Raw genomic sequence first — 27065 nt, forward strand, 5'->3', positions numbered from 1 at the left:
GTCACTCGCGAAGAAGGCCGATGTTAAGAAACCGAGAACGTATAACGAATAGGACGAAAGCGACAAAGAGTATCACGACTCGAAATAAAACACGATCGTTTACGAAGCAAGCCGACCTATTGCGAATAACACTGTGTATCACAGAACTATAACGATTTTTGGCACAACCAATTTTTTTTAGTTTCAATACAGTGACTCGCAATTATTGATAAATGGAACTGATGAAACGTTTATTAGACAAATTGTTAAATGGTTATCACAACTAATATATAGACCATATCATTTAGATGTCACACCAAATACAATTTTTGTTTTAATCACTAATTGCAGTTACAGTTACCATTTGTTATATGTCTACTACGGGTCCCTGTCAAAATCCCGAAAGCCAAAATCCCGCATTCTTAAAAGTGTCATAGCTACTCCCACTTTTGCACTCGCGCTTGCTGGAGACAAAGGAAATCTTCTGTGTCTTAGGAAATTATTAAAAACATTTTCCTCCATATAATTTCATCCCTTTCAGAATTTAGAAAATTCGGGCTTTTGGCTTTCGGGATTTTGGCGTTCGGGATTTTGGATACCACCGGTCTACTATTTATTACCTTTGCAACAATATCCCAATAGATAAATTACGGTTCGATCAAATGTAGCAGGAATTAGACGGAAACACTGAACCTTTCTTGATTTTCCTAATTTTATTCTCTACAATAATAAGAGAATAAAAGAGAAGAGAGAGTAAAATACCTCAATAGTTAATATTAATATTCTTCTAAGTAAGTAACTGATATTTGTAACTTTTTCCACCACAAGAAGGCGAGGTTTCTTTCCGCAAGAGGCGCTAGCAACTGTTCTCAATTTAGTATTCTCAGATTTTTAGTCAAAATGTTCAGTCAAATTCGTTAACATTTCGTGAATATTAACCTAAGCTCTCATATTTTCTAGATAGATTTCAAAATTTTTACATAAATTTGGAAACAGAGAATCTCGTGGTGTAATTGGTAAGATGGTTAGCTCATGGCTGGAGAGTTCCCTGATTCGACTCTTACGGTTTACCAAGTGCAAAAAAGATTATACATTTCGAGACTTTGATCCTTTTTGAATTTTGGCTTTCAGGATTTTGGCCCATTCGGGATTTTGACATTCCGTGATTTTGGCTTTCGGGATTTTGGCTTTTCGGGACTTTGATCCTTTTTGGATTTTGGCTTTTAGGATTTTGGCTATTCGAGACTTTGATCCTTTTTGGATTTTGGTTTCAGGATTTTGGCTGATTCGGGATTTTGACCCTTTCGGTACTTTGGTTTTCGTGATTTTGGCTTTCGGAATTTTGACATTTCGTGATTTTGGTTTTCGGGATTTTGACTTTTCGGGACTTTGATCCTTTTTGGATTGTAGCTTTTAGGATTTTAGGTCCATTCGGGATTTTGACCCTTTCGGTATTTTGGCTTTCGGGATTTTGGCTTTTCGTTGGATTGTGGCTTTCAGGATTTTAGGTCCATTCGGGATTTTGACCCTTCCGGTATTTTGATTTTCGTGATTTTGGCTTTCGGGATTTTGACATTTCGTGATTTTGGCTTTCGTGATTTTGGCTTTTCGAGACTTTGATCCTTTTTGGATTTTGGCTTTCGGGATTTTGACATTTCGTGATTTTGGCTTTCGTGATTTTGGCTTTTCGAGACTTTGATCCTTTTTGGATTTTGGCTTTCAGGATTTTGACCCTTTCGGTATTTTGGTTTTCGGGATATTAGCTTTCGGAATTTTGACATTTCGTGATTTTGGCTTTCGGGATTTTGCCTTTTCGAGTCTTTGATCCTTTTTGGATTTTGGTTTCCGGATCTTGACCCTTTCGGGATTTTGACCGGGATCCTCAAAAAACTATAATGACGCGAAAAAACAAAAATATCGCTTCAACGAGCGAGATGATATGGAAATGATTTTGAGCAAGGAACTATGAGAATCAAGGCGACCGAAATATTACTCAAAGCTATATCTATATTTTTATTAATTTTAAAATATTTTAAGTATGTGATTTTAGAGATAACATAAACGATAAACTATCTTCAAGGTTCCAATTCATCAAAAAGAAATAGCATAAAAAATCTTTTAAAAAATAAATATGATAATATTTACAAACTTAATGCCCAGCGCACAATAACTTTTGTTTTGTAAATATGGTTTCGAGACTGCCTATAAGAACGAGCGAGATGACTAGATTCATATCTCATTCACTCTTATGGGAAATTTTGAAAACATTTACAATGAAAAGTTATTGTGCGCTGGACATAAGAGTCGAAAATGCCTATACCGAAATTTGGTACACTTACCCTATAGGGTAAGTGTGCCAAATTTCGGCATAGTTGCATGTAAGCGTCAAAGTCTCAAGTTTTAAATGCAATATTTTAAATATAAATTGATTTTTTTGATATTTTCTTCTTAAAGAGTGTTGCTTGGATCCTTGTAAAGAATTTACCGTCTTTATTTACTCTAAAATCAGTCTTAATACATTTTAAAATGAATTAAAATATAGACATAGCTTTGGTGCCTTATTTCGGCCACCTTCATTCTCATAGTTCCTTGTCCTTCGGGAATTCTTCCAATGTCTTTTTCACGTCATATCATTTGTCGAAGCTACATTTTTTGTTATTCTTTTGCATTGTATAATCTCTAGAGTATGTAAAATCTAAAAGTTCATGGAAATTCGAGGAACAAAAAAGGTGGCCGAAATTGCAAGCTGGCCGGAATTTGGCACACTTACCCTAAGTTATTTTAGTTTTATTATATACAAAAAAAAAACGAATTGAAATGCTCATTTGCAATTTGTAAAAACGTATATCACATTTAAAGTTCAAAGCTCTGCTATGCTCTTTTCCATTTGCTGTTAATATATATTCATTCCTGCCCAGTTTAATGATAAATCGTTGAAAAAGTTTGAATACCACGTTTTGTAAAAAAAAAAAAACACTTTCAACGTACAATCTCCCTGTGCGAAAATATAATGCATAGGCTAATTCTCATCCAATATAGATTGTATATGATATAGCAAATACTCCCACAGTATGGATAATTATTTGAGGCATATATCAATATTTATTTATCATTTTTTTTCTTCTCTTTTTCCCTTCACACTCTGGCCAAATATTGTAGATTGTGTTGATGATATTTGCTCTTGTCCCTACGCCAGTCAACTACCAAATGTGACTATAAAAGGGCGCTATAGCACATTAACACGAACCATTGATATCGATTGGAACATTACATCGATATACCATCTTCCCACGGATGTTTCTGCGGATCATATTGTCATAAGGTGGGAATTCTTGTCTTATTTTTTATGTTGCTCCAGCTGCTTTGAAACATGACCATTCCTATCCCAAAAAAACAGCCTCTACAATGTCCGAAATCAAACAATTCCAATGCGTGAATTAAATCTCTTTGAACCCTTGGAGGTGCCACTCCCAAAAGACAAGAATCATGGAGAAAGAATTTTTGGAGTGGCAAATTATAAATTGCCTCCAAATTCCACAGAAGGAGGACGAAAGTACAAATTGGAGGCTCATGTGAGGGACAATAGAAATTGCAGGAGTAGCGATAGTGTGTCCTTTGTGGAAATTCCAAGGAAAATGCAGTCCCAAAAGGAGGACAATAACTTTGTGATTGAAAGGGAAAAGATGGTAAGTTGATAATGTTCTTTTGTCTTGCAGACTTGTTTGCAAGGATATTAACAAAAGGTTCATGAAATGAAAGATGGCAATTTTTTTTATGGGAAATAAAGCAGAAAATATCCTTAATTATGAAAAGCTGCAGCACTTAGAGTAGTATTTTGTTACAAAATAGTCATTATAAAATTCAAACTTCAACAGCAAACTTGTCAGTAATGGCAATTGCACACCTTTTGGATCAGGAAACTTTCACGAAATCAAAATTCACATACATTTCTTTCTCGTAAGTTTGGCATATGTCTAACTCATTCTTTCGTACTTCAAATTCGACTGAGCTAAATTGAATTTAGTGTGATTTTTAAAAGAAGAAGAAGAGTACAAAAGAATGAGATAGACATATTTATGCAAAACTTTCAAAAACGACAGGGACGTGCATTTCGATTTCATAAAATTTTCCAGATCTAAAATGTGTGCCGGGAATTACATGATTGACGTGATTACATGAAATCAAAATTCACAATCCCTTTCCTTCTCAACAGTTTGGCATATTTCTGTCTTCCTCTTCAGAACTCTTCTTCCATTTTTAAACATCAAACCAATTTCAATTTAGTTCAATCTATTTTTAGTGCGAAAGACAGAGAAAAACGCTTGCAAAACATTTGAGAAAGAATGGGATGTAAATTTCGATTAGATCAAATTTATCCTGATCTAAAAAGTGTATCAGAAGGGTCGGAAGCATAAAAAAAAACAATTTTGGTCAGCATAAAAAATCGGCTTGTGGTAGTAAAACAAAACAAAACTAATTTGACAAAAAAAATCGATTTTAGGCAGAAAAGTGCAAATTTATTCTGTAAAGCCTTCGGCACACCTTTTACGTTAATAAAATTTCATAAAATCTAAATTCACATTCTTCTCTTTCTCGAAAAATTTGCATAAGTCTATCCTACTCTTTCGGGCTCAAAGTCAGACTGAACTAAATTTAATTTGGTCTGACATTCAAAAAAAGAAGAAGAGTGCGAAAGAGCAGGATAGACATATACAATGGTTCTAAGAAAGAAAAGAATGTGAATTTTGACTTAATGAAATTTTCCTGATCTAAAAGGTCTGCCAGAGCCATAAAAAATTTTTTTCGGTTAATTAAAAAAAATTTTTAACAAAAATATAATTTTGGTCCGAAAAAATGACTATTTTGTCAGCAGGAAAATTGATTTTACTCTGAGCTGTCTGATATTCGGGTAATTGGGACCGGTTTTTTGACATTCTCGTGTGTTTCACAGCTATCGAATATAGCAAAGCTCAGTATTGTTGGCAAAAATCGATTTCGATCACTAATGTCTCCAGCAGATCTTTAAGATCAATAAAAGTTCATGAAATCGAAATTAACTATCCCTTTCTTTCTCAAATATTTTGAATATACATTACATATCCTACTTTTTGGCACTCAAAATTGACTGAACTAATTTGAATTCTTTGCGGACGTTCTTAAGAAGAAGAAGAAGAAGAATGCAGAAAATAATACAGACATATAGAAATTTTTTGTGAAAGAAAAGGATATGAATTTTAATTTCGTAAAATTTTCCTCATTTAAAAGATATGCCGGGCAATAAAAATTGATTTTGACTAGAAAAAAAGTAATTTTGGCAATTTTTATCAGTACAAAAATTTATTTTAGTAAGTAATGCCTCCAGCAAATCTTTTATTTAAGTCCCCAAATTTGATTTGTTATAACATTCAATAGAAGAAGAAGAGTGCGAAAGAATAAGATCAGATAGATATACATTAAAGGTTTTAGAAAGAAAAAGATGTGTATTTTGATTTCATGAAATTTTCTTGATCTAAAAGCTTTGGTCGTTCCATAAAAATTGATTCTGGTATGTGAAAATGCCAATTTTTATGGCTCTGGCACACCTTTTAGATCAGGAAAATTTCATAAAGTCAAAATTCACGTCCCTTTTTCTTTAAAGCTTTGTACTAGTCTGTCTTACTCTTTCGGACTCTTCTTCTTTATTTGAACATTACATCAAATTAAATTTAGTTCAGTCGAATTTTGAAACCAAAATTGACTTATGCAAATCTTTTGAAAGAGAAAGGGATGCGAATTTTCGTTTTCTGAAACTATACCGAGCTAAAAGGTGTGCCAAAGGCACTATCACTTAAATTAATCAATTTTGATCAGTATAAAATCGATTTTTGCCGGTAAAAAATAAAGAATATTTAAAGGTACAATAACGACAGTACTTCGACCTTATCGTACGATAAATGTACGAAAAACAGCTCAACGATGTCGACTAAGTAACGTAAAACTTTTCTCGTAAACAATTTTGCTGGTTTCTTTTGATTATCGTACATTTCAAAGGTTATCAAGTCAACGTAAAGACTTCAGCGCTCGTTTTAGATCAGGAAAATTTCATGAAGTCAAAATTCACGTCTCTTTCTTTCGCAATCTTTTGTATATGCCTATTCCACTCTTTTGCACTCTTCTCCTTCTTCTTTTGAACGTCACACTAAAGTCAATGTGGTTCAATCTAATTTGCGGGGTTTGAATTTTGATTATTCAAGTTTTGAAACCATTTTACATCTTTCATTTTAGTAACCGCTTACAACTCTCATTAAATCAAAATTGTTGCACAATTTCCATAAATTTTACAATGTTATCTTTTTTTTCTCAAAACAGTGGACGCTTCTGGCAATGATACCAATAGCTATAGTTATTTTTCTGGCTATTTATTGTATAAGATACCAGAGAAAATTGAAGAGAATCAAACGCCTGCACAACTGGCAAGGAATTTATAGAACAGCACCATTCACAGCTAAGTATGCGCAATTATTACCTCTTTTTCATCTCAATTTAATTATAGAAACATAATAAAAAGATAAATTTCATTTAAAATAGAATGCGTCACAGATGGTCAAGGGGCATAGTAGCAATTATTATTGTCCTTTTGTAATATCTTGTATACTGTAAAGCAGATTATTTAGCAACTATTGAATGCAATTGAAAGCCTCTTGTCTTGAGCACTATCAAACATACTTTATGTGGTATCATTTTGTAGGAAGATAAATAAATCGAAAGAGGATTATTTCGAAATAACACTCTGAGAACGGCATGTAATGAAATAAAATAAATAAAGTAATAAAAGAAAGAGATCAATAAACATATGATGATGGAATTGAAAATAAGTGAATTTGAAATTATTTACAATTCTCAATCTGATTTCTTTGATATCATCGATCAATGCTGAAAGAAGATTTGAAGAGGAGCTTTTGCACTTGATAAAGATACCCCTAAATTGAATAGTATTTGAGAGAGATGTCCCAATAAACTTCACAATACTTTGAAGATGTACTGAACATAATTTAAATAAATCCCTGGATATCTTTCTCATAGTAAACACCGGAAGAGAAATTTTTTTTATGAATTTTTAATAATTTAGTAAATATACAACTATGGAAAATGGGGCAGTAGTAAACACGGGGTAGTTTTGAACACTATAATTTTTAGATTTATATCAAGTATTTGTTCAGGGAAGAAAGATCGCTAAACTCAATTAGGTATAGTTTAATTAAAAACATCGCTGTGTTTACAACTGCCCCAGTTTCCCCAATAGAGTATTTTGAAGATTACAGTAGGCTCTGGCTAATTCGGCTCTCGGGATAATTTTTAATTCGGACAGCAGTTACAGTTGAAAAAAGTTTGTTGTCATTTTTCAAGTTTGATTATGATTTATCAAATGATTCAAATATGCTTAAATTTGGCATGGTTTGTCTTAGTTTTGATGTGATTTTGCATTATTAAGGTATTTTCATGAAATTTACGATATATACACAGAGAAAAATTACCCTCTAGATTCAAGAAAAAAAATACTCTAACTAAGGGTTCGATTTTGCGTCAAGCAATTTTTTGCTTAAATTAAGAAAAAATTTCTATAAGAGCATTTTCTTAAATTTTAGAGTATGATGGTTTTGAAATTCAGTAGTTTTGAATTTAGACTCTTTTACTCTTAAATTTAGAGAAAAAATAGTTTTGAATTTGTAGCAAAAATGGTTTTGATTTTAGACTATTTTGGCTTTCATTTTAGAGTATCATGGTTTTGATTTTAGAGTACCGTGGCTTTGATTTAAGAGTAGTATGGTTTTGATTTTATATGAGTGTGCAAACTTAATATGTGTATTCAGATGAATAAAAAATCGTTGCATTTCAAAAAGTTTGTCGCCCGAATTTCTCTCTAATTCGAGTGAAATTTCGATCCCAAATGCCCGAATTTGAGAGAGTCTACTGTATTTAATAAATTTTTATTAAGTTTTTAAGAGATTTATCCGAGATCTAAATTCGGTTTGACCAAAATTTTACGTTGTTCGATATTTTATTTTTTTTTTTCTAAATGTGACAATTTGTCAGCACCAGCTTTTCCCAACGGTTAAACCCCCCGGTATTTGAATTGACATCATTGATGTCTCTCGGGGCAGCACTGATTTCTCCTAAGAGCGTTCCTACTGTTAGCCTGAGAGTCATGCCCTAGACACACTTACGACTTAAGCCGAGAGAAGACTTAGTGGAAAATGATAGAAATGTTGTTTAATCATTATATCGAATACAATTACGCTGAGTCGTCTCTCGATTAATCCTCAAGTCTGTCAAGGCCGTTACTGCTTCGGGAAGGGTATCATAGAGAGGATTAGTATTTAGAGCTAGTTTATGTTGAATTGCTGATTTCGTAGGGAATAGATCATTAAGAGGAGTGCTAATGGTTCTAGACAAACCTCTAGTAGCCAAGGCGCCCATCCACGCGACAGTCTTAAGCGCCTTGCCCTTAGAGATTCCGTGAACGGAACAATTTTTTCACAGTATAACAAATATTCTGCCATTTCTGTCACAATTACTTGACCGTTTTGGAAAGGCATTGAAGTAGTCGATAAAAATCAACTGAAACATATCATCGAAATCAATTGAGCAAAACTCAGTATATTTGCATTTGCGCTTGTTACGATTTTATTTGTCTGCCTACTGAACTGTTGCTGGGATCTGTTGAGAACAGTATATTTTTGAGAACTCTTTCTATATTTCTAAGGTTCGTTCAATATTTTTCTTTGTATATCAGTCTCGAATTCATCCACTTCGAATAATTAAAAGAGTTTAGATTGGACGCTAACAGTTCAGTCGATGTATTATTCACTGACATTGTTCCAAAAGATAAAATTGGGAACAGTCATCAGTACCGAGAGACAACAGTGCCCTCACACGGAGATTATTCAAAGATTTACATGGTCTTTTAGGTCCTCTTTTTTTCATTCAATTCGTACGCGACGTTTCGGGAACGATTTTTCCCCTTTCTCAGGTTTACAACAAATATCCTAATGGCTCCGGCACACGTTTTGGATCAGGAAAATTTCATGAAGTCGAAATTCGGATCCCCTTCTTTCTCACACGCTTTGCATATGACTATCTCATTCTTTCGCATACCTAATTCGATTGGGCTAAATTGAATTTGAAGTGATGTTTAAGGGAAGAAGAAGAGTGCGAGAGGATGAGATAGACATATGCAAAACATGTGATAAAGAAGGGGACCCGAATTTCGACTTTACGAAATTTTCCTGATCTAAAAAGTGTGCCGGAGCCTTAAAAACATTTTTTTATAATAATTGTGATACTTTTAAAATAATCGAAAATTAAAAACATTTAAAAATAGAAGTAAAGGCATACAATAAAATAAAACGGATAAATTGTGTTTTGGAATGAATTAACAACATACACTCTGGAACAACTTGATATGCAGAGCATGCCGGCCAAATGCAGACAGATGGAGTATTCCCATCGACCCCTTAAAAATTGTTCTTTGTATATTTGTGATATTTGTAGACCTGAGGCAGGAGAACATTTGTCCCCAAAACGTCGTATGCGAATATAATTGAATAATAAAGCTAAATCAGGTCGAAAAATTCGTGCAAGTTGCTATATAAACCTTGAGTTGACCGAATTTTACCAAACATTAAAGATTCTTATTGAAGGATTAAAGGACGATTTTAGATTTAAAAGAATTATTGATTTAATTGAAAATTAAGATGGATATAGCATGTTACTGTTCTCAAGGGCTTCTGCTTTATCGACTTGTCTTTGTATTGGTTCCGGTTACGATTGCTTTACCTAGTTCTCGTCGTGTTCTAAAACCGCCAAAAAGTTGTTATAATAAAAGTAAAAAGGAATATCTTTGTCCTCAACATATTTTTGGCACTTTACTGTTTCCAAATGCTCCTGCATTATCGAAATTTTTTTGTGTTGGTTTACTGTCTTGACGACTGTTTTTCGCCGTCTTCATCGTGTTGTAAAATCATCAAACAGCTGAGTCCCCAAGCAACAAAAAGAAAAGTCGATAATGCAGAAGCACTTGAGAACAGTAAGATGCAAAAAAAAGATTTCCTTTTCTCATTTTTCATTGGAATAGGACTATTATTTAATTCTGCGTATTTTCTTTCGGAGAAGAAATTTTTTCTTCAAATTAGATTATAATAAATAAAGCTATTCAAAAGATTCTGGAAAAGCTAACACATGCATCTATTTTAATATATTTTTTATTAATATTTTTTCATGTTTTTAATAAAATCTATTGCTATTATGATTTCCCATGAAATTTTCTTAATGACATCTATACACTAGAGAAATTTATGTCCATATTGAAGAAAATTCCCTGCCTTTGTGTAAGAAAAACTCTTTAATGTGGACATAAATTTCTCTAGTATGTAAGGTAAGTGTCCTCACTGGACCGGTAGTATTATTTATATTTGCTATTACTTGTTATAATATAATACGAATCTGTGACAATTTCATAGTAATTGACCATCAACGATTTAAAAAATTACCCACCGGTCGAGTGAGGGCAGTTTACCATAGATGCTATAAAAAAGCCCCTTGCATCTATATTATAAACCCCTAATATTTAGACAAATTAAAGACAATTTCAAAACCTTTCCAAAACAGTGAAAATTGCTCAAAACGGACAATAATTTTGATAGCAATGGCAAATTTTGTACGAAAAAACGGAACAAATAAACGTCACAAACGTCGTCTTTCAGTTACAGAAGCCATTTTGTTGTTGCATATTTTAAAAGTTTTATCTAAAATATATAGAAACATGCCTATTTTTATTTCTTCCCATCAAAAATCTGTCTGGTAGTGTGTACTGAGAACATCTCGAACATCCCTTACTCACAAATCTTATTACTTTTCTCCAAACATACACAATATTCTGCGAGACTTTCATCAATTTATTTTTCTTTCTTGCATGAAATATTCAACAGTGGAGGACTCAATCACGTTTCGATGCAGGAAAACGTCTTATACATCGATACAGATATTCTGGTGAGTATTATTTATTGTACAATTGTACCGCAAGACGCATTTCATCTATTCTCCTCAAGACTTTGCGTCTTTTCATGCTGTTATTTCAATTAAACTTCCAATTAATTTCCACTCAAAGTTCGTAACATACAATCATAAATACAATTACAAGTTTGGAGTGTTGAATTCACAAAAAAAAATTAGTCGAATACACTTTAACTGTTTGGAATTTGAATATCTGCTAACATAAGCAATATTTCCGGCAATTTCAAATGTAAATATTGATATTATTTTCATTTCCATAAACATTTATTAGTTTGGATTGAGAATAAAATTGCACTGGATTGTGTATGCTACGCATTGATATCATTGGAATCTATTTTGAAATGTAATTGAGGGATAAATGACACAGAAATGCTTTATTGTGTCTGGTTTGTTGCAGATAAAGTTTAATATTAGAGATTTTGTATTGAGATTATGTCAGGTGGCAGTTTAGTAGCATCTGCACAATGCATATTTCTCATTGGAAGAGTTACGCTTTGAAATATCGATACCATTGCCATGGTCTTTATCAGAGCACCTGTGGAAATTCTAGAATGCGAACTATCATTTTGGACTATACTTTTCCTCATTGTCTTCTCGCTCTCTGTTTCTCTCTCCCCAAACCAAGTTTAATGACTAGATTACGTTTTGAAATAACGATGCCTTTCATGCTTGCATTACTGTTCTCAAGTGCTTCTGCATTATCGACTTTCCTTTGTGTTGGCGCCAGTCACGACTGTTGTTCCCTATCCTATTCGTGTTCTAAAACCCCTAAATAGTCGTGACAGCAACCAATAGAAAGAAAAGTCGGTTATGTAGGAGCACTTGAGAACAGTCAAGTGCTAAAGTAACATGTTCATTTTCCCTTAAAATAACTCCACAATGGCTTTAATTTATACAAAAAAAATCACTACGCAAATAAATTGCCTTTCCCCATGTGAGAGCACTGGCAACTGTTTTCAATTTGTAATTTTCAAGTTTTTTTCAACGAGAAATTGGATATTCTAAAGTTCTATTTTTCTTAAAGTGAAGTTAATAAACAGTTTATCCTATGAAAAAAGCAATCAACTTTAGTATGACAATTTCCTAAAATGATTCAAGATTTTAAGGTATTTTGTATATTATGGTGCTATTACAATGAAAAATGAACATTTTTTTAGCAAATGACTGTTCTCAAGTGCTTCTGTATTATCGACTTTTCTTTGTGGTGATTCCTGTGATGACTATTTGGTGGTTTTAGAAACACAGCGAGGAATGAGGAAAATAGTCGAGATAGTAACCAACACAAAGAAAAGTCGATAATACAGAAGCACTTGAGAACTGTAAAGTACTAAAAAGTGTGAATAGTACTATTATGGTGCTAATTCCAATGAAAAGGAGAAATTTTCCTCAAAACATTTTTTTTAGAACATGACTGTTCTGAAGTGCTCTTGCGTTATCGACTTATCATTATGTTGGTTTCTGTCTCGCCAGAATCAGTCAATTCTAAAACCAATTCAGTTCAGAACAGCTAAGTCATAAAAAATGTTCAGGAGAAAGATTTCACTTTTCATTTTTCAATGAAAAAATATTACCATAATGGTGCTATTCATGTTTTTTTAGCATACTGCTGTGCTTAAGTGTTTCCACATTATTAGCTTGCCTTGGTGTTGGTTCCCATCTCGAGTGTTTTTCCTACTCCTCGTTATGTTCTAAAACCACCAAACGGTCGTGATAGGAACAAATATAGAGAATGTCAATAATGCAAAAACACTTGAGAACAGTACAGTGCTAAAACACATGTTCAGAAGAATGATTTTCCCTTTTCACTTTTTATTTGAATAGTACCATAATTGTTCGACTCCTATTTTTTTTAGCACTTTACTGTTCTCAAGTACTTCTGCATTACCGACTTTTCATTGAAATGCTTTCTGTGTCCACTGTTTTTCGCATTTCTGGCCGTGCTCTGAAACCACTAAATAGTCGTTACAGAAACCAACACAAAGAAAAGCCGATAATGCAGAAGCACTTGAGAACAGTAATGTGCTAAAACACATGTTCAGGAGAAAAATTTCTCTTTTCGCTCCTCATTGTAATAGTACAATAACAATGCTATTCTTGTTTTTTTTTAGTACTACTATACTGTTCTCAAGTACTTCTGCATTACCGACTTTTCAAGTCATTACAGACACCAACACAAAGAAAAATCGATAATGCAGAAGCACTTTAGAACAGTAATGTGCCAAAAACTATTCATTTTTCATTGGCATAGCACCGAAATATCCTTCAAAAGATCACAATATCCCTGTATTCTAGAAGAAAATGCATTATTTTCGTCAAACTTAAAGCCCTAAAGGCTACAAAAGTGAAACTCACAGTGTACATATGCAGAGAATTTCAGTGTTCAAAGCTTTATGAAAATCTTATGGGGTGACAGTGTTCTTTATTAAGCTCCTACATAAATATTCATGGAATCATTTTTTTGTTGATATCTTGTCTGACTTGTGTCTAAAAATAAGACATGAGAATAATTCATAATCCTTATGATTTCTCAGAAAAAAAGACACATATAATGGAGTGATACAGTTCAGTGACACTACTGATTACTGATAGAAATGCAAAAGAGCTCTTGAACATTGCTCATCTCCATTTTCAGTGGAATCATTAATTCTTTTAAACTTGAAACTGTTCTTTAATCCTAATTGTAAATGATCTTGTAGGCCTTTAAGTATCCCCCGCATGAGGGCATTGTTTTCTGCCACGAGGGGCGCTGGCAACTGTTCTCAATTTTTTAACACTTCATCTTTTAATCAAAATATTCAGTAAAGTTAACTACAAATTATCAAATGCATTCCTCAAGCAGTTTCCACAATCGACTTTTTTTTTAAATTCTCATCATCCTAGTTGCCAAACGGCAAGAGATATTGACTTCGGGTCTTCGGTGACCCCCCCCCCCACAAGTCAGCATTCTCTAGCGAACTAAGTTACACAAATTTTTTTAAAACAAATGTCTTTCAACTGCATATGCCCATTATTACAAAATTGCACTTTTGGCAACAACTTAAATATTTAATAAATACCATTTGCAGTCCAAAGTTTGATGCAAATTATTTTAATTACATCTGTAGAGGATTAAAAGTTCTTTACTTTTAACTAATTTGCATAGTCAAAAAGCTCAACCATTAGCAAGCAAGTGGTACTACAACAAATTTTAAATCTGATTAAACTTATGGCAAAACCTACTGAAAATAAACTTTCAGTACAATGCAAAACATGGTACTTGTGTGAGGACTTGTAAGAAAGTTTGTGGGATGAAAATTGAACTACAAGAGAAGGAAAAGAAGCAAAAAAATAAGACTTTAATATCATGAGACATGCCAAACTGTGGAATTTTGCGTGATATTTGAGAATGTGATCAAAGAGTATTCCTTTTTGTAGGAAGCTCGAGCGCGAGGGGAGGCAGATTCACTGGAAATTCCACATTCAAGTCTCAGAATTGGACGTGAAATAGGAAAGGGTGCCTTTGGACGTGTTTTCATTGCTCAAGCTGAAAATATTGGCAGCAAAGGTGGTGCTCGTATTGTGGCTGTGAAGCAACTCAAGAGTGAGTATGAATCTTGTATTTCACAGATTTGTCTCAAATTCTATAGACACCTCCGCCCCCCATACCCTCAAATCTTTCCTCTCAATAAATGACATGTTTTCAGTTCATTAACTTTATGATGAAAGTCATTTCTGACTCTGTATTTTAATGTTTGAAGTCAATGAAGTAACGAAGTAACCATATACAATCATATGATTTTATGTAAAACATTCTTTATGATACTCTTCCTATGAAAATTAACATGTTTTTCTTAGTACTTTACTGTTCTCAAGTGCTTCTGCATTATCGACTTTTCTTTGTGTTGGTTCCTGTCACGACTATTTGGTGGTTTTAGAACAGAACGAGGAATGGGAAAAATCGCCGAGGCAGGAATCAGCACGAAGAAAAGCCGATAATGCAGAAGCTCTTGAGAACAGTCATGTGCTAAAAGAAACATCATTACTACCATTATGGTGCTATTACAATTTTTTCAGTACCTCGGTATTTTCAAATAATTAAAAAATTAAATTGAATAATTAAATTTTCATTGTGTTCCTGTCACGACTGTTTGGTGTTTCAAGAACACGATGAGAAATGAGGAAAACAGTCGATACAGAAACCATCATAATGAAAAGTCGATAATGCAAAAGCACTTAAGAACAATCATGTGCTAAAAAATATGTTCAGGAGAAAGATTTCCCCTTTTCATTTAAATAGCATCATAATGGTGCTATTCACTTTTTTTTATAACTATACAGTTCTTAAGTGCTTCTACATTATCGACTTTCCTTAGTATTAGTTCTTGACATGACTGTTTGGTGGAGTTAGAACACAGCGATGACTGAAGAAAACAGTCTAAACCGGAACCAGCACGAAGAAAAGTCGATAATGCAGAAATACTTGAGAACAGTCTGCTAAAAAAAATGTTTAGGAGAAAAATTTCCCCTTTTAATTGCAATTAGCACCATAATCATGCTATTCACGTTTTCTAGCACTTTACAGTTCCCAAGTTTTAAGCATTTTTCATGCAATTTACTTTGTTTTTAAACGGAATTTACCTCATTTTATTTTAAATTGATCACTCTGGTAATTTTAAGAATCACTTATGTACAAGAAATGTTCTGTAAGACAGATTGATGGTGTTATGGCGTCTACACACTATAAGCAATTTTCGTCAAAAATTTCCCTTTTTAAAAGATTCTGACGTTTCTGCCTGCAAGGATAGGGGAAATTTTTCTTTATAAAGGCATTTCTTAAAGAATTTTCTCATAGTGTGTAGAGGCTATTACAGAAGATACGAGGATTACAATAAATGTGAGAAGTGCTTTCTGATTTGTACAGTGATGAAACTAGACTTCTTATGGTAGATGTGAGTCTTTAATTGCCACTACAGTGCATTTTGAGTAAAGGAAGCTGGGGCACCACCAAAAACGGTGTAGCACCAAACACTGCGATTTTTAATCAAATATTCGACTTCTAAGGACAAGACCTATACACTGAGAAAAAAAGAGGGTGCGATTAACTTTTTTTCCTCATAACTTTAACATTTTTTAGGTGTAAAAATATATCAACATTTTTTAATGTTAATTTTACACTTTTTTAAGGGTAAAATTAACATGAAAAAGGTTACCTTTAACCCCTAATACACCTAAAAAGGGTAATATTTACACCGATTTCGGATCAATACTGCAGGGTAAAATTAACATTTCCGGAATGTTATTTTGACTTTTTCGGATTTTTTTCAGTGTAGGAATTTAGAGGCACTACAGGGATGCTTGCCTACTGAAGAAATGTTCGAGAAAATCCAAGTAGTTAAGAAATAAAAATCAGTGTTTGGCTCTACCCCGTGTTTGGTGGTGTCCCAGTTTCCCCTATTTCTCAAAATGCACCGAAGTGCATTTAATGCAAAATGCAAATTAAAGTGGAACTTCCCAAATTTCACTTTAAATTGTTGGCTATTAATTTTTAAAAAGAGTTATGTTCGAAATATGGCCTGTAAGACCAACTGAAAGTGATAGAGAAAATCCGAGGATTACAATAGGTGTGATTATGAGAGAAACACGCCTAACCAAGTACTTAACTGACTATCAGAATGTCGAACAAAAATGGTTTTTCGAGTGTCAAAAAACATGTTTTAGAAAAATAGGGTAGAGTCAGCCCTTTTCGCCATGTAAGCACTTTTTCGCTACCTAATATAAGACAACTAATTTAAGGCATTTAAGAATAAGTTGCATTTCAACACTTATAATATGTTCTGTTCTAATATTCCAATACGTTATTACGTCTCTTAATTAATTGAAATTCGTTTTAGAACAGGTGGGGAAAAGTACTGAAACAAGCATAATTGGGGAAAATGCATATTTTCAATGAGATTCTCTAAAATTCTCGAGACGTATCCTAGATATATAGATAGATATTGCTTCAAAGTATCTTTGTACAAAAATTCATTTTAGTCTGACAAAAATATCACACCTTACCAGGCCCCTAAAGCTTAATGGTGGCGAAAAGTACTGACTCTACCCTAGCTTAAAATTGGTTTTTAATGCGTGATACCTCCTACAAATGGTGAAAACAAGTAGTTCAAAGTTCCATCTAAGTAGTGATGCCCAAATTTTTGTGTCCAGTGTAATGTTTCCGGAGAAAATGAGGCCTACACAGGTGGGAAAAAGTGGTACGAAGCTGAGTTAACCAGGGCACCTTCGAAAAAAATTGCGCTACATTTTCATTTTCCTTTAGAGGAAAATCCGAGGACTTTCATGAATTTTGTGAGGCAGAATTATAAACCCAATAAGTGAGAGTTTTTTTTTTATATAGTGATATAATTGATTCCGTTTGTGTGGCATTCAGTAAAAAATCTTAAATCTTGGACTCCTTTTTTAGTACGAACCTGCAAAACCTTCCCCTACTAAATTATTGACTTTTACTTACAATACCCAAAACGGAGTTTTTTAGAATGACTCAAAAACGTGTCCAGCTATTTTTTTTTTAAATCATTATTGGGTATACTTTAAAGGTTATTCGAAAATCCCGGTGAATCCTTCCTAGTAACGATTTTCAAGGTCAAGGGTTTAAAAGACTTTAGAGAGCGCATTTCTCAACCGAATAAAGTCATGATTGGGATCGTTGGAAAGGTCTTGGAATTCTTCATAAGCCTAAACTGATTTACGTCGTATGGAAATCGAAAAAAATAACAGTAAAAACTTACTACAACTTTTAGCTAGCGATGGGTTTCGATTTATTTAAAATTTTCTTCAGGCTCTATAAAGATTGAAAAAAAACAAAAGTGGAAATATTGAAAAAATTGTACAGATTGAATGAAAAAAATTGTTCTGAGGAAAAATATAAAGATAAAAAGTAAAAACTACAACTTATACTAGCATGTCACCAAAGTCAAATCAATTTTTTTTCATTCTATTTGAACATTTTTTTTCAATCTTCCTCTTTTATTTTTTTCAATCTTGATAGAGCCTAAAGAAGATTTTACATTAATCGAAACTTGTCGCTAGCTAAAAATTGCTAATTTTTTGACTGATTTTTCAGATTTCCACATATATTACCATCCACAGTCGTTAAATCTTGTCGTAATTCCAATCGTTTATGGAGCGGTATTGAACCGGTTCATGACCGATAATTAATTTTTATCCAAAATTCAATTATATTATTTCTACGGTATTTTAGGCAATGTTTTAAGTGACATAAATCCATTCAAATCGGTTGAGAACCGGTAAAAGGTAAATGATGTGAAAGTACTTTTAAGGATAGCATCTAAGTCACAAGTTCGAGTACTTCGTAAAGCCTGGAGCGCTTTGCTACCCCTTTTTCTGAGAAAACTAAAATTTGCGCCACTCGTGTTACTGTCCATATTTATCTTTCAAGAAGGTTAAGGACTCTTAAGGAAGGTTAGGGTTACCTTGTGCTCTTAAACTACTTAAAATTATGAAACTCCTTCTTGAGTATCAGACTCTAATTTAATCAATAATTCAGACTAATTGTTCTTCTCTTAAGAGTTTGTAATTCAAAATACTTCTCCTTTTACAGCTCAATTATCTTGTATATTCCTGTATAATTAAAATAATTATCTCTTAAGATTATCTCTCTGATAATTACGGGATGATTTTAACGCTTTCAACTTGCATTAAAACTTGACTTCCATTAAATTTCTGTTCTTATTAGGGACATGAACAAATTTCTCTTCCTTTATAAATAGAAAATAGATTTTCAGCTTTAATTCGTTTAATATTAAATTTATAAATATATTTAATAGGTATGGTAGACAAGTATAAACTTCCTTTCTAAATTTATTTTCTAGTTCTAGTTTTTTGATATTGATACAGTTAGAAAAATACGCAATATAAAATACTACAAAGGTCGGAATCATTACTGTTTCTCAAGAAAAACCTCTGAAGAATATATTATTTTCCTGAAACAAGTTTGATATTCCATCAAAAGATAATGTGTGAAAAATTTAGTGGAAAAGCATTTTCAATTGGAAAAGATTTCTTGGAAATATCAAATTCACTTTAAAGTTCATCGATTTTGCTTCATCTGAACAATATTGTGAATATCATTCCCATTAAATGTGTAGGTGGTTGAGAATTATTTTCAGATACAGTATGAACTGGTGGCACTGGTAGACAAAATATGACGATTTTGAAAATGCAGGGAAAAAATGGGTGAAAGTTTGAAAATTTGTGGGCATCACAATAATTACAGAAGAGTAATGGCTCAAAGTGACAGAAAGTAGAAAGCTTTTTGCCATATTTTGATAAATTTGGAGATTCTGAAAAGGTTTCGGATTTGGCTACAATTCAACAGATCCGAGATAATTAGTTGGTATTTGAATTAACATCATAGATGTCTCTCACAGTAGTGGCGATTTCTCCTACACTGAGAGAAATCCGAAAAAGTTAAAGTAATATTCCGGAAATGTTAATTTTACCCTACATTGTTGATCCGAAATCGGTGTAAATATTATACTTTTTAAGTGTATTAGGGGTTAAAGTTACCCTTTTTCATGTTAATTTTACTCTTAAAAAGGTGTAAAATTAACATTAAAAAATCTTGATATATTTTTACATCTAAAAAGTGTTAAAGTTACGAGGAAAAAAGGTTAATCGTACCCCCTTTTTTTCTCAGTGTAAGAATATTTCTACTGTTAGCCTTTTTAGGTGTATTAGGGGTTAAAGATACCCTTCTTCAAGTTAATTTTATCTTTAAAAAGGTATATAATTAACATTAAAAATATTGATATATTTTTACACCCAAAAAGTGTTAAAGTTATGAGGAAAAAAAGTTAATCGCACCCTCTTTTTTTCCTCAGTGTAGTGACCAAGGCGCTTATTCAGGTAATTGCCTTAAGGGTACTACCCTTTCAGATTCTGTGATCGGATCTACCACAAAATACTCAAATAGGCGCAACAGTTCTTTATTTTTAATTGGTGCAAAATCAATTCAGGACTGCAATCCCCCATTTAACACCTTTACCACTCTTAACTCCCTCACTGAGAGAAAAACGGGGTGCGAATAACATTTTTTCCTCATAACTTTAACACTTTTAAGGTGTAAAAATATATCAACAGTTTTTAATGTTAATTTTACATATTTTTAAGAGTAAATTTAATATGAAAAAGGGCAACTTTAACCCATAATATATCTAAAAAGGGTAATAGTTACACCGATTTCGGATCAATAATGCAGGGTAAAATAAACATTTCCGGAATGTTATTTTAACTTTTTCGGATTTCTCTCACTCTCAGTGCTAAAACAGTCTTCAGATTAAAGGTTTAGCCCAGCTTTCCTGGATCTTATAAACAACAAGCAATTGTATAGATTTCTCTCTATGAATCGTTCCAGCTTTACGGAATACTCGAACTTACGAGATAGAGCTCTCTGTGAATTACATTTTCGCATGATTTTTGCGAGTATTTTGTTTTACTAGGGTTGACAGGGTTCTTTTTCTTGATAAATTTAGTACATTATTTTTATTTGTATATTTTTAATACTTTAGTTTTATAATTTTATTCCTTGTGCTTAAAAACAAATTTTATACTGTATTTATCAAGAAAAAAGCCATGTCCAACTTGTACCGGCGAATTGTCCAATTTGTAACACTATGTCCAACTTATATCACTTTACCTTACTTATTAAAGAACTTCATAAATCAGAAAATTATGTTTGGTCACCAAAGACTAGAAGTTGATATCTCTTACTATTTGACCTCTAGCTGGGAAACAAACTTAGGACCAAATGAAAACATACTTTCCTAAAAATATGATTTAATTATCATAAAGATCATCTTTTCATTAGAATGAAAAATGAGCTCTCCAAAGTAATTAAGCTTTGACATTCAATAATTTAAAATGGTAAATGGGTATATATGGATGAAATGTTCGCTTTAGGATACCTCCACAAGATACCAATAAATTATTTTAAAAAAAGTCTTTAGAAAATTTTGAGAAAAACGAAAAAATATGGTTTTAGGAGGGATAGAGCAGAGTGCGTGGGCAGGGGAAAAAGCTACTGGAGATAATGTTTTTTAATAGAGGCACCGGAGGTCAAAAGTCGATATCTCTTACCGTTTAAGTTTTCAAGTTTAATCGACAAAACTAGAAAAAAAACGTTCATGCCTTCGAATAATGTGAATTTTCTTGTGTTTTTCTTAACAAACTTACACATTTCTATTAAATATTTATTGATAATTACAAAATAATTTTGTGTAAGATTATTAGGAAAATAAAAGAAAAGTCATATAATTTAAAGGCATGAAAGTTCGAAGGGAGTACTTTCCGCTATCTGCTGAAAACGGGTTGACACCTTTTTCCGCTTCCTTAAAAGTTTATTCGATACAACGGTTGTAGCGAATAAAAATTGAAAGAATCAAAAAGAAAGGTCTTAACTCTTACGCGTCACACTTTTATTCAGCAGATGAATTTATGTAAAATTGAGTTTTTCCTAATGCTTTATGATCAAATATAATAGTTCAGAGAGGAAAAAAAATTCCATTGCGTAAAAACTCGGAAAAACCCCGGGTCATATATGACCCTATTGTCCTCAAGGGAAGTGTACATGCCATTTTCAAATATATCACGGGGTTTTTAAGATTTTTTTTTGCTTTAAGTTATTAATTTGGCCAAAACCATGGCAAACTGGATTGTCTTGATGAACACTGTACTCCTGGTGTTCAAGGAATCTTCCTGGTAATCCCTTGAATAGTCACTGTCACAATATTTTGAGTGGTATTTGGCAAAAATAAACTTATCCACATATTTATTCACACACGATACAATTGCACAATATGGGACGCTTGCAGAATACTCTAAAATATTGCAAAATATGTTATAATTCATCAGATATAAGATGAAATGTCCAGGAGCAAGATGTCCCACCTGCATTTCACAAAGAAAAACAATGTCCCAACTACATTTCGTTATAGGTTTGGGACGAAAACACTGTTACCCTTGGGGACAATAGGGTCATATATGACCCAGAAAATTCTACGCGCTTTTCTGGAAAATTGAGAGTAGTTTATTATATCAAAATATGCAATATACAATCTTTGGATATTCTATTTTGTGTTTCTAAAGAACTTTTTGCTGAAAAAAATAAATTAATATAAAAAATTTTGTAAAAGAAAAGTAATTTCACAAAGTTCGAAATTCGTGATTTTTGATGTAAAATATTTTCTTTTCCTGAATATCTGGAGTCTTGAGAAAATTAGCCAAGAATCTTACACCCTTCTATTATGATGTCGTGCACAAACAGATAGCTTTCAATTAATGTAAATAGTCAAAAAAAATTGTTTTTCCCCGGGTCATATATGACCCTAATGACGCGAAAGAGTTAATCCATTTTTCACCAGATATTGCATTCCATCAGACCGTACATAAACGAAAAATTTAATAAATCATATTTCAGATATTAATATCTTTTATTATTTATTTTCTTGTTTCAAAAAGTCACTAGTAGGGCTCATCAAATATGTATATTTACTCGCTTTTATTTGTGCACAAAAATAATATATCTACTATAGTGATATGTCATGTTATTTGAGTAATTGATAAATGGTGAAAACCAGGAGACCAAATGGCGTACAAAATTAATGAGTTTCACGTGTTTGTCCCATTGCATTGTCACAGGAAAAATTGCAAAAAAAAATCTGTCTAAAAATATCACAGATAAATAAGAGACAGAATAAATCACTAAGGTTCATTGAGGAATTGATGTAGCCTCTTTTATTTCCAATGAAATTTGAGTAATTGCGTAGGCTTTAATTTCTTCCATGAATTTCATTAGAAATTCCTGCCAAGTGAGAACTCCAATGTGAACATTCCTTCCCGGAATAATTATAGCAATTCCTCGAAAAAGTCTTAGTGATATAATCGTGGTAGGTACAAGGATGGATATTAATTGCATATACTGTAAATGAAACCACTTGACAAATAGCAAGTACCACCCGAAGGATTTTGTTTTCCATTTACGTCGCATCCTACATCAAAAATATCGATTTTACAATGGTTAGGGTAGAGTAAGTACTTTTCGCCACCTTAAGGTTTGATACCCTTGTAATTCTTATAATTTTTATCGAAATAAAATGAAATTTCGTGTACAGATGCTTTGAAGCATTGTGTCTTTATTAAACCCAGAGACTTCTCGGGAATTTTTGGGTATCTGGTTGAAAAATTACATTTTCTGCAACAATGCACGTTTCAGTACTTTTCGCCACTCTGTAAACACTTTTTCGCCATTGTGTAAGTACTTTTTCGCCACGTGTTTTTAAGTGAATTTTAATAAACAGCCAGCTTTCGATAACCTTCAAAAATACATGGCACAGTACTTTTCCATATTTACCACCGATACCAGACAATTATTAAAGTATTTCAAATGATTTTTTCGCATTTCTTATTCGAAAGAAAAGTTAATCGAAAATCATGCCTGTTTCAACTATATTCCGCGAGGTGCGCCACCTGCAAAATACTTGGAAAAAATGAGTGGCGGAAAGTACTTACACAGCCGAAAAGGTAAGCTCTATTTCACCACATTCGTATATCTTTATTTTTTTGGAAAACCTTACTAAAAAATAATAATAGAACACAGTTTAGTTAATAACAAATTGACTTTCAGTGAAAAAATATCAAATGCTGTACAGCAAAAACATAAAATAATGCAAAAAAATTTCTCTGAGCGTTGACAGATTTCTTAAGAACTCCATACTTTTTTAGTGATTGTTCATATTGTCGAGAATTTCTTTAATTAACTTGCAAATAATCTAGTCGGTGGAGCACAAGATATGGTTTTCTGATTCTTTAGGCTAGAGGTCACGGAATACCACTCATTTCGTCGTTTCACGAACTCATAATTCTCTTAAAATGAGATTTTAATTTAGGTGGCGAAAAAGGGCTTACTGGCGAAAAAGTACTGACTCTACCCTATATGGGTTATATCATGTAACTGCATCTCTGTTAAATTGCTCAGTGATGACTATTTCAAAAACGATGTCTCAGCATATTACTCAAATAAATTGAATTGAATTTTGAATCGAAAGAAAATCTCTCGATTGAGTACAAGACAATTGAGACACTCAGAGCAGAAGTGGTCTCCTTTGTATGCATTTCCCTATTAAAACAGTCCCCTTCTGCTCTAAGCGTCTCAATTAAAATCTCGTAGAATTAATTGTATCCCATCCTTATAGGGGAAGGTTTTGAACCTTCGTACTAAAAAAAAAGATTTAAGATTTTTTACTGAATGTCACACAAACCGAATTAATTATATCACTATGTCAAAAAAATCTCTCACTTATTGGGTTCATAATTCTGCCTCACAAAATTCCTGGAAGTCCTTGGATTTTCCTCTACAGGAAAATGAAAATGTAGTAGCATTTTTTACGAATGTATCCGGTACCGGAATGCTTCGTACCATTTCTTCCAACCCCTGTAGGCCTCATTTTCCCCGGAAACGTTACACCGGAAACAAAAATTTGGGCATCACTACTTAGATGGAACTTTCATCTACTTCTTTTCACTGTTTCTAGAAGGTATCACGCATTAAAAGATCAATTTTAAGCTATTTTTCTAACACATGTTTTTTGACACTCGGAAAACCATGTTTTCCCTGCATTCTGACAGTCAGTTCAGAGCTCGGTTAGGTGTGATTCTCTTATAATCACACCTATTGTAATCCTCGGATTTTCTCTGACACCTCCAAACAGTCTTACAGAACATTTCGAACACAACTAATTTCAAAAATGACAAGCTATCAATTTAAAATGAAATGTGGAAAGTTTCACTTTAAAACAAGGAAAATTTTATGAAAAATACTCGAAATACATCGAAGTGGCAACAAAAGAATCACATCTACCTTAAACAGTCTAGTTTCATCACTACACAAATCAGAAAGAAGCAATCACACCTATTGTAATCCTCGTAATTTCTCTAATACAGTGCTGTCTCTCTATATGCACAGTTTGGGTACTTTTTTTGACAGTTCTCTCTCTGAATATGCACAACTTTTTTTGAAATTCCCAACGGTTTTTTTCTTTCTTTTAATAAATTATCATTTTTTTTATTGTTCTAGAATTTCCCGTGTTATTTTAAATATAATATGAGACAGAAAAAATAAAATCAAGGAAATTAAAAACACGAAAAATTAGTTACCAAGAAAATAATTTTCTTTATTACTTTGTCAAAATGTAAACAAATTGATTTTAAATGCAACCGACACAAAAGCTGTGCATATAGAGAGTGTGCATATAGAGAGACAGCACTGTACTTCGAATTTGTCTTACAGAACATTTTTTGAACATCAGTGATTCTTAGAATTACCAGTGATTAATTTAAAGTTAAATGAGGAAAACTCCGCTTGAAAACAAAGCAAATTGTATGAAAAATGCTTAAAACGCACCGCATGGGCAATGAAAGAATCACACCTACCATAAGCAGATTTAGGCTTAATGTTTGATTTGACAGAAGCGAAACAAAAACATCCGATGAAGTCTCACTTTGCTGTGGAAGTGCGTGTTTTTCTTCGAGATTTTCTTGAAAAATGTTGTAATCGTTGTAATATCACAATTTTCTTGTCAACTTGTTCAGTGAAATCTCTGGATAGGTCAAAATATCCAGAGCATCGTGCACAGTGTGTCCCAAAACAGTCTGGAATTCACAGAGTTGGTAGTCAATGATTTTGACTGATATTTTTACGAACCTGCAGAGGAGGCAATCTTTGTGAACTTTTCTTCGCCCACAATTCCACCCCCTTCTAGCGAAAGATTTTCACGGTAAATATCAACCCTGATAAACCTTCTATAACTTGGAATGTTGTTTTTCTTCGAAAAGACTCTTGAAGCGTGAAAAAATGCATAAAATAATACACATCGGAATTACGATTTTAGGCCCATTTTTTATTTTTGCTTCTAGAACCCAGGAAAAAAGGCCTAGCCTCCCAAGGTTGTCCGGAAATGTGAGATGTGGGATTATCTATAAGAATATATGACTATGGATGATATTTATTTAGTAACTTGGAAAAAAATCTTCATTTACGAACCTGCGACGTTACGAAGGTGCGAAACCTTCCCCTATATATTTTATCGATGATTAAAAGGGGTGGCAAAGCGAAGTGCTCGAACTCGTGACATTGATGATAGACCTCAAAAGTATTTTCGCATCATTAACCGTTTACCACTTCTCAACCAATTTGAACCGATTGATAAATTACTCAAAAGATCCCACAAAATGGTTTTAAAAGTAGGATTGAATTAAAATTACTTATCGGTTCATAATCGGTTTATTACCGCAAAAATTTTGCATATACCACTCTTTCCAGCATGAAAATTCAGAGGGTCAAAGAGTTTAAGTATCTTGGGGTCTGGCTGGACTTCAGGCCGAGCTGGAAAAGTCACATCAGTCACCTTTCTCATGATTTAAGGAATCTTCGAAGATACTGTTACATGATTCGCAAATTGGGAACTGATGGGATTATGTTGTCGTACTACTATGCCATGATCGAATCCAGATTGAGATACGGCGCTCCTTTTTGGGGATGTTGTTGTTCAAACGTTTTAAACCCAATTGTAGTGCTACAGAAGAAAATAATGCGCATTATCTCCAGAGTGGGTAGGTACGACCATACTGTTCCGTAGATGGGGTATTCTGACTCTTTATGCCTTGATTGTCATTTCCTTATTCAGGGTTTTTGTGAAAGGGAGCTTCCCTGTATGTGATCATCAGTAAGCAGCCAAAAAATCATGCTCAGCATTCTGGAAAATACATAGGGTAAAGTGTATAATTTGGAATTAGTGTTACAAGTTGGACAATTCGCCGATAAAAGTTGGACATGGCTTTTTTCTTGATAAATACAGTACAAAATTTGTTTCTAAGCACAAGAAACCAAATTATAAAACTAAAGCATTAAAAATATACAAATAAAAATGAAGTACTAAATTTATCAAGACGAAAAGCCCTGTCCAAATTGTACCATTGTCCAA

At 33.0% G+C, this 27065-nt stretch overlaps 1 protein-coding gene across 1 annotated transcript in view; it reads left to right on the forward strand.

Annotated features, from left to right (window-relative positions):
- Positions 1-27065, forward strand: part of LOC129806147 (fibroblast growth factor receptor homolog 1) — a 103292-nt gene that overhangs the window by 50683 nt on the left and 25544 nt on the right. Inside the window, exons 3-7 of the mRNA XM_055854524.1 lie at positions 3019-3301; positions 3377-3665; positions 6328-6467; positions 10947-11007; positions 14446-14611. Coding sequence (XP_055710499.1) covers positions 3051-3301; positions 3377-3665; positions 6328-6467; positions 10947-11007; positions 14446-14611 — 907 coding nt within the window. The 5' untranslated portion in view covers positions 3019-3050. The remainder of the gene's footprint in view (positions 1-3018; positions 3302-3376; positions 3666-6327; positions 6468-10946; positions 11008-14445; positions 14612-27065) is intronic.

The sequence above is a fragment of the Phlebotomus papatasi genome, chromosome 3 (assembly GCF_024763615.1).
Source record: "Phlebotomus papatasi isolate M1 chromosome 3, Ppap_2.1, whole genome shotgun sequence".
NCBI classification, from domain to species: domain Eukaryota; kingdom Metazoa; phylum Arthropoda; class Insecta; order Diptera; family Psychodidae; genus Phlebotomus; species Phlebotomus papatasi.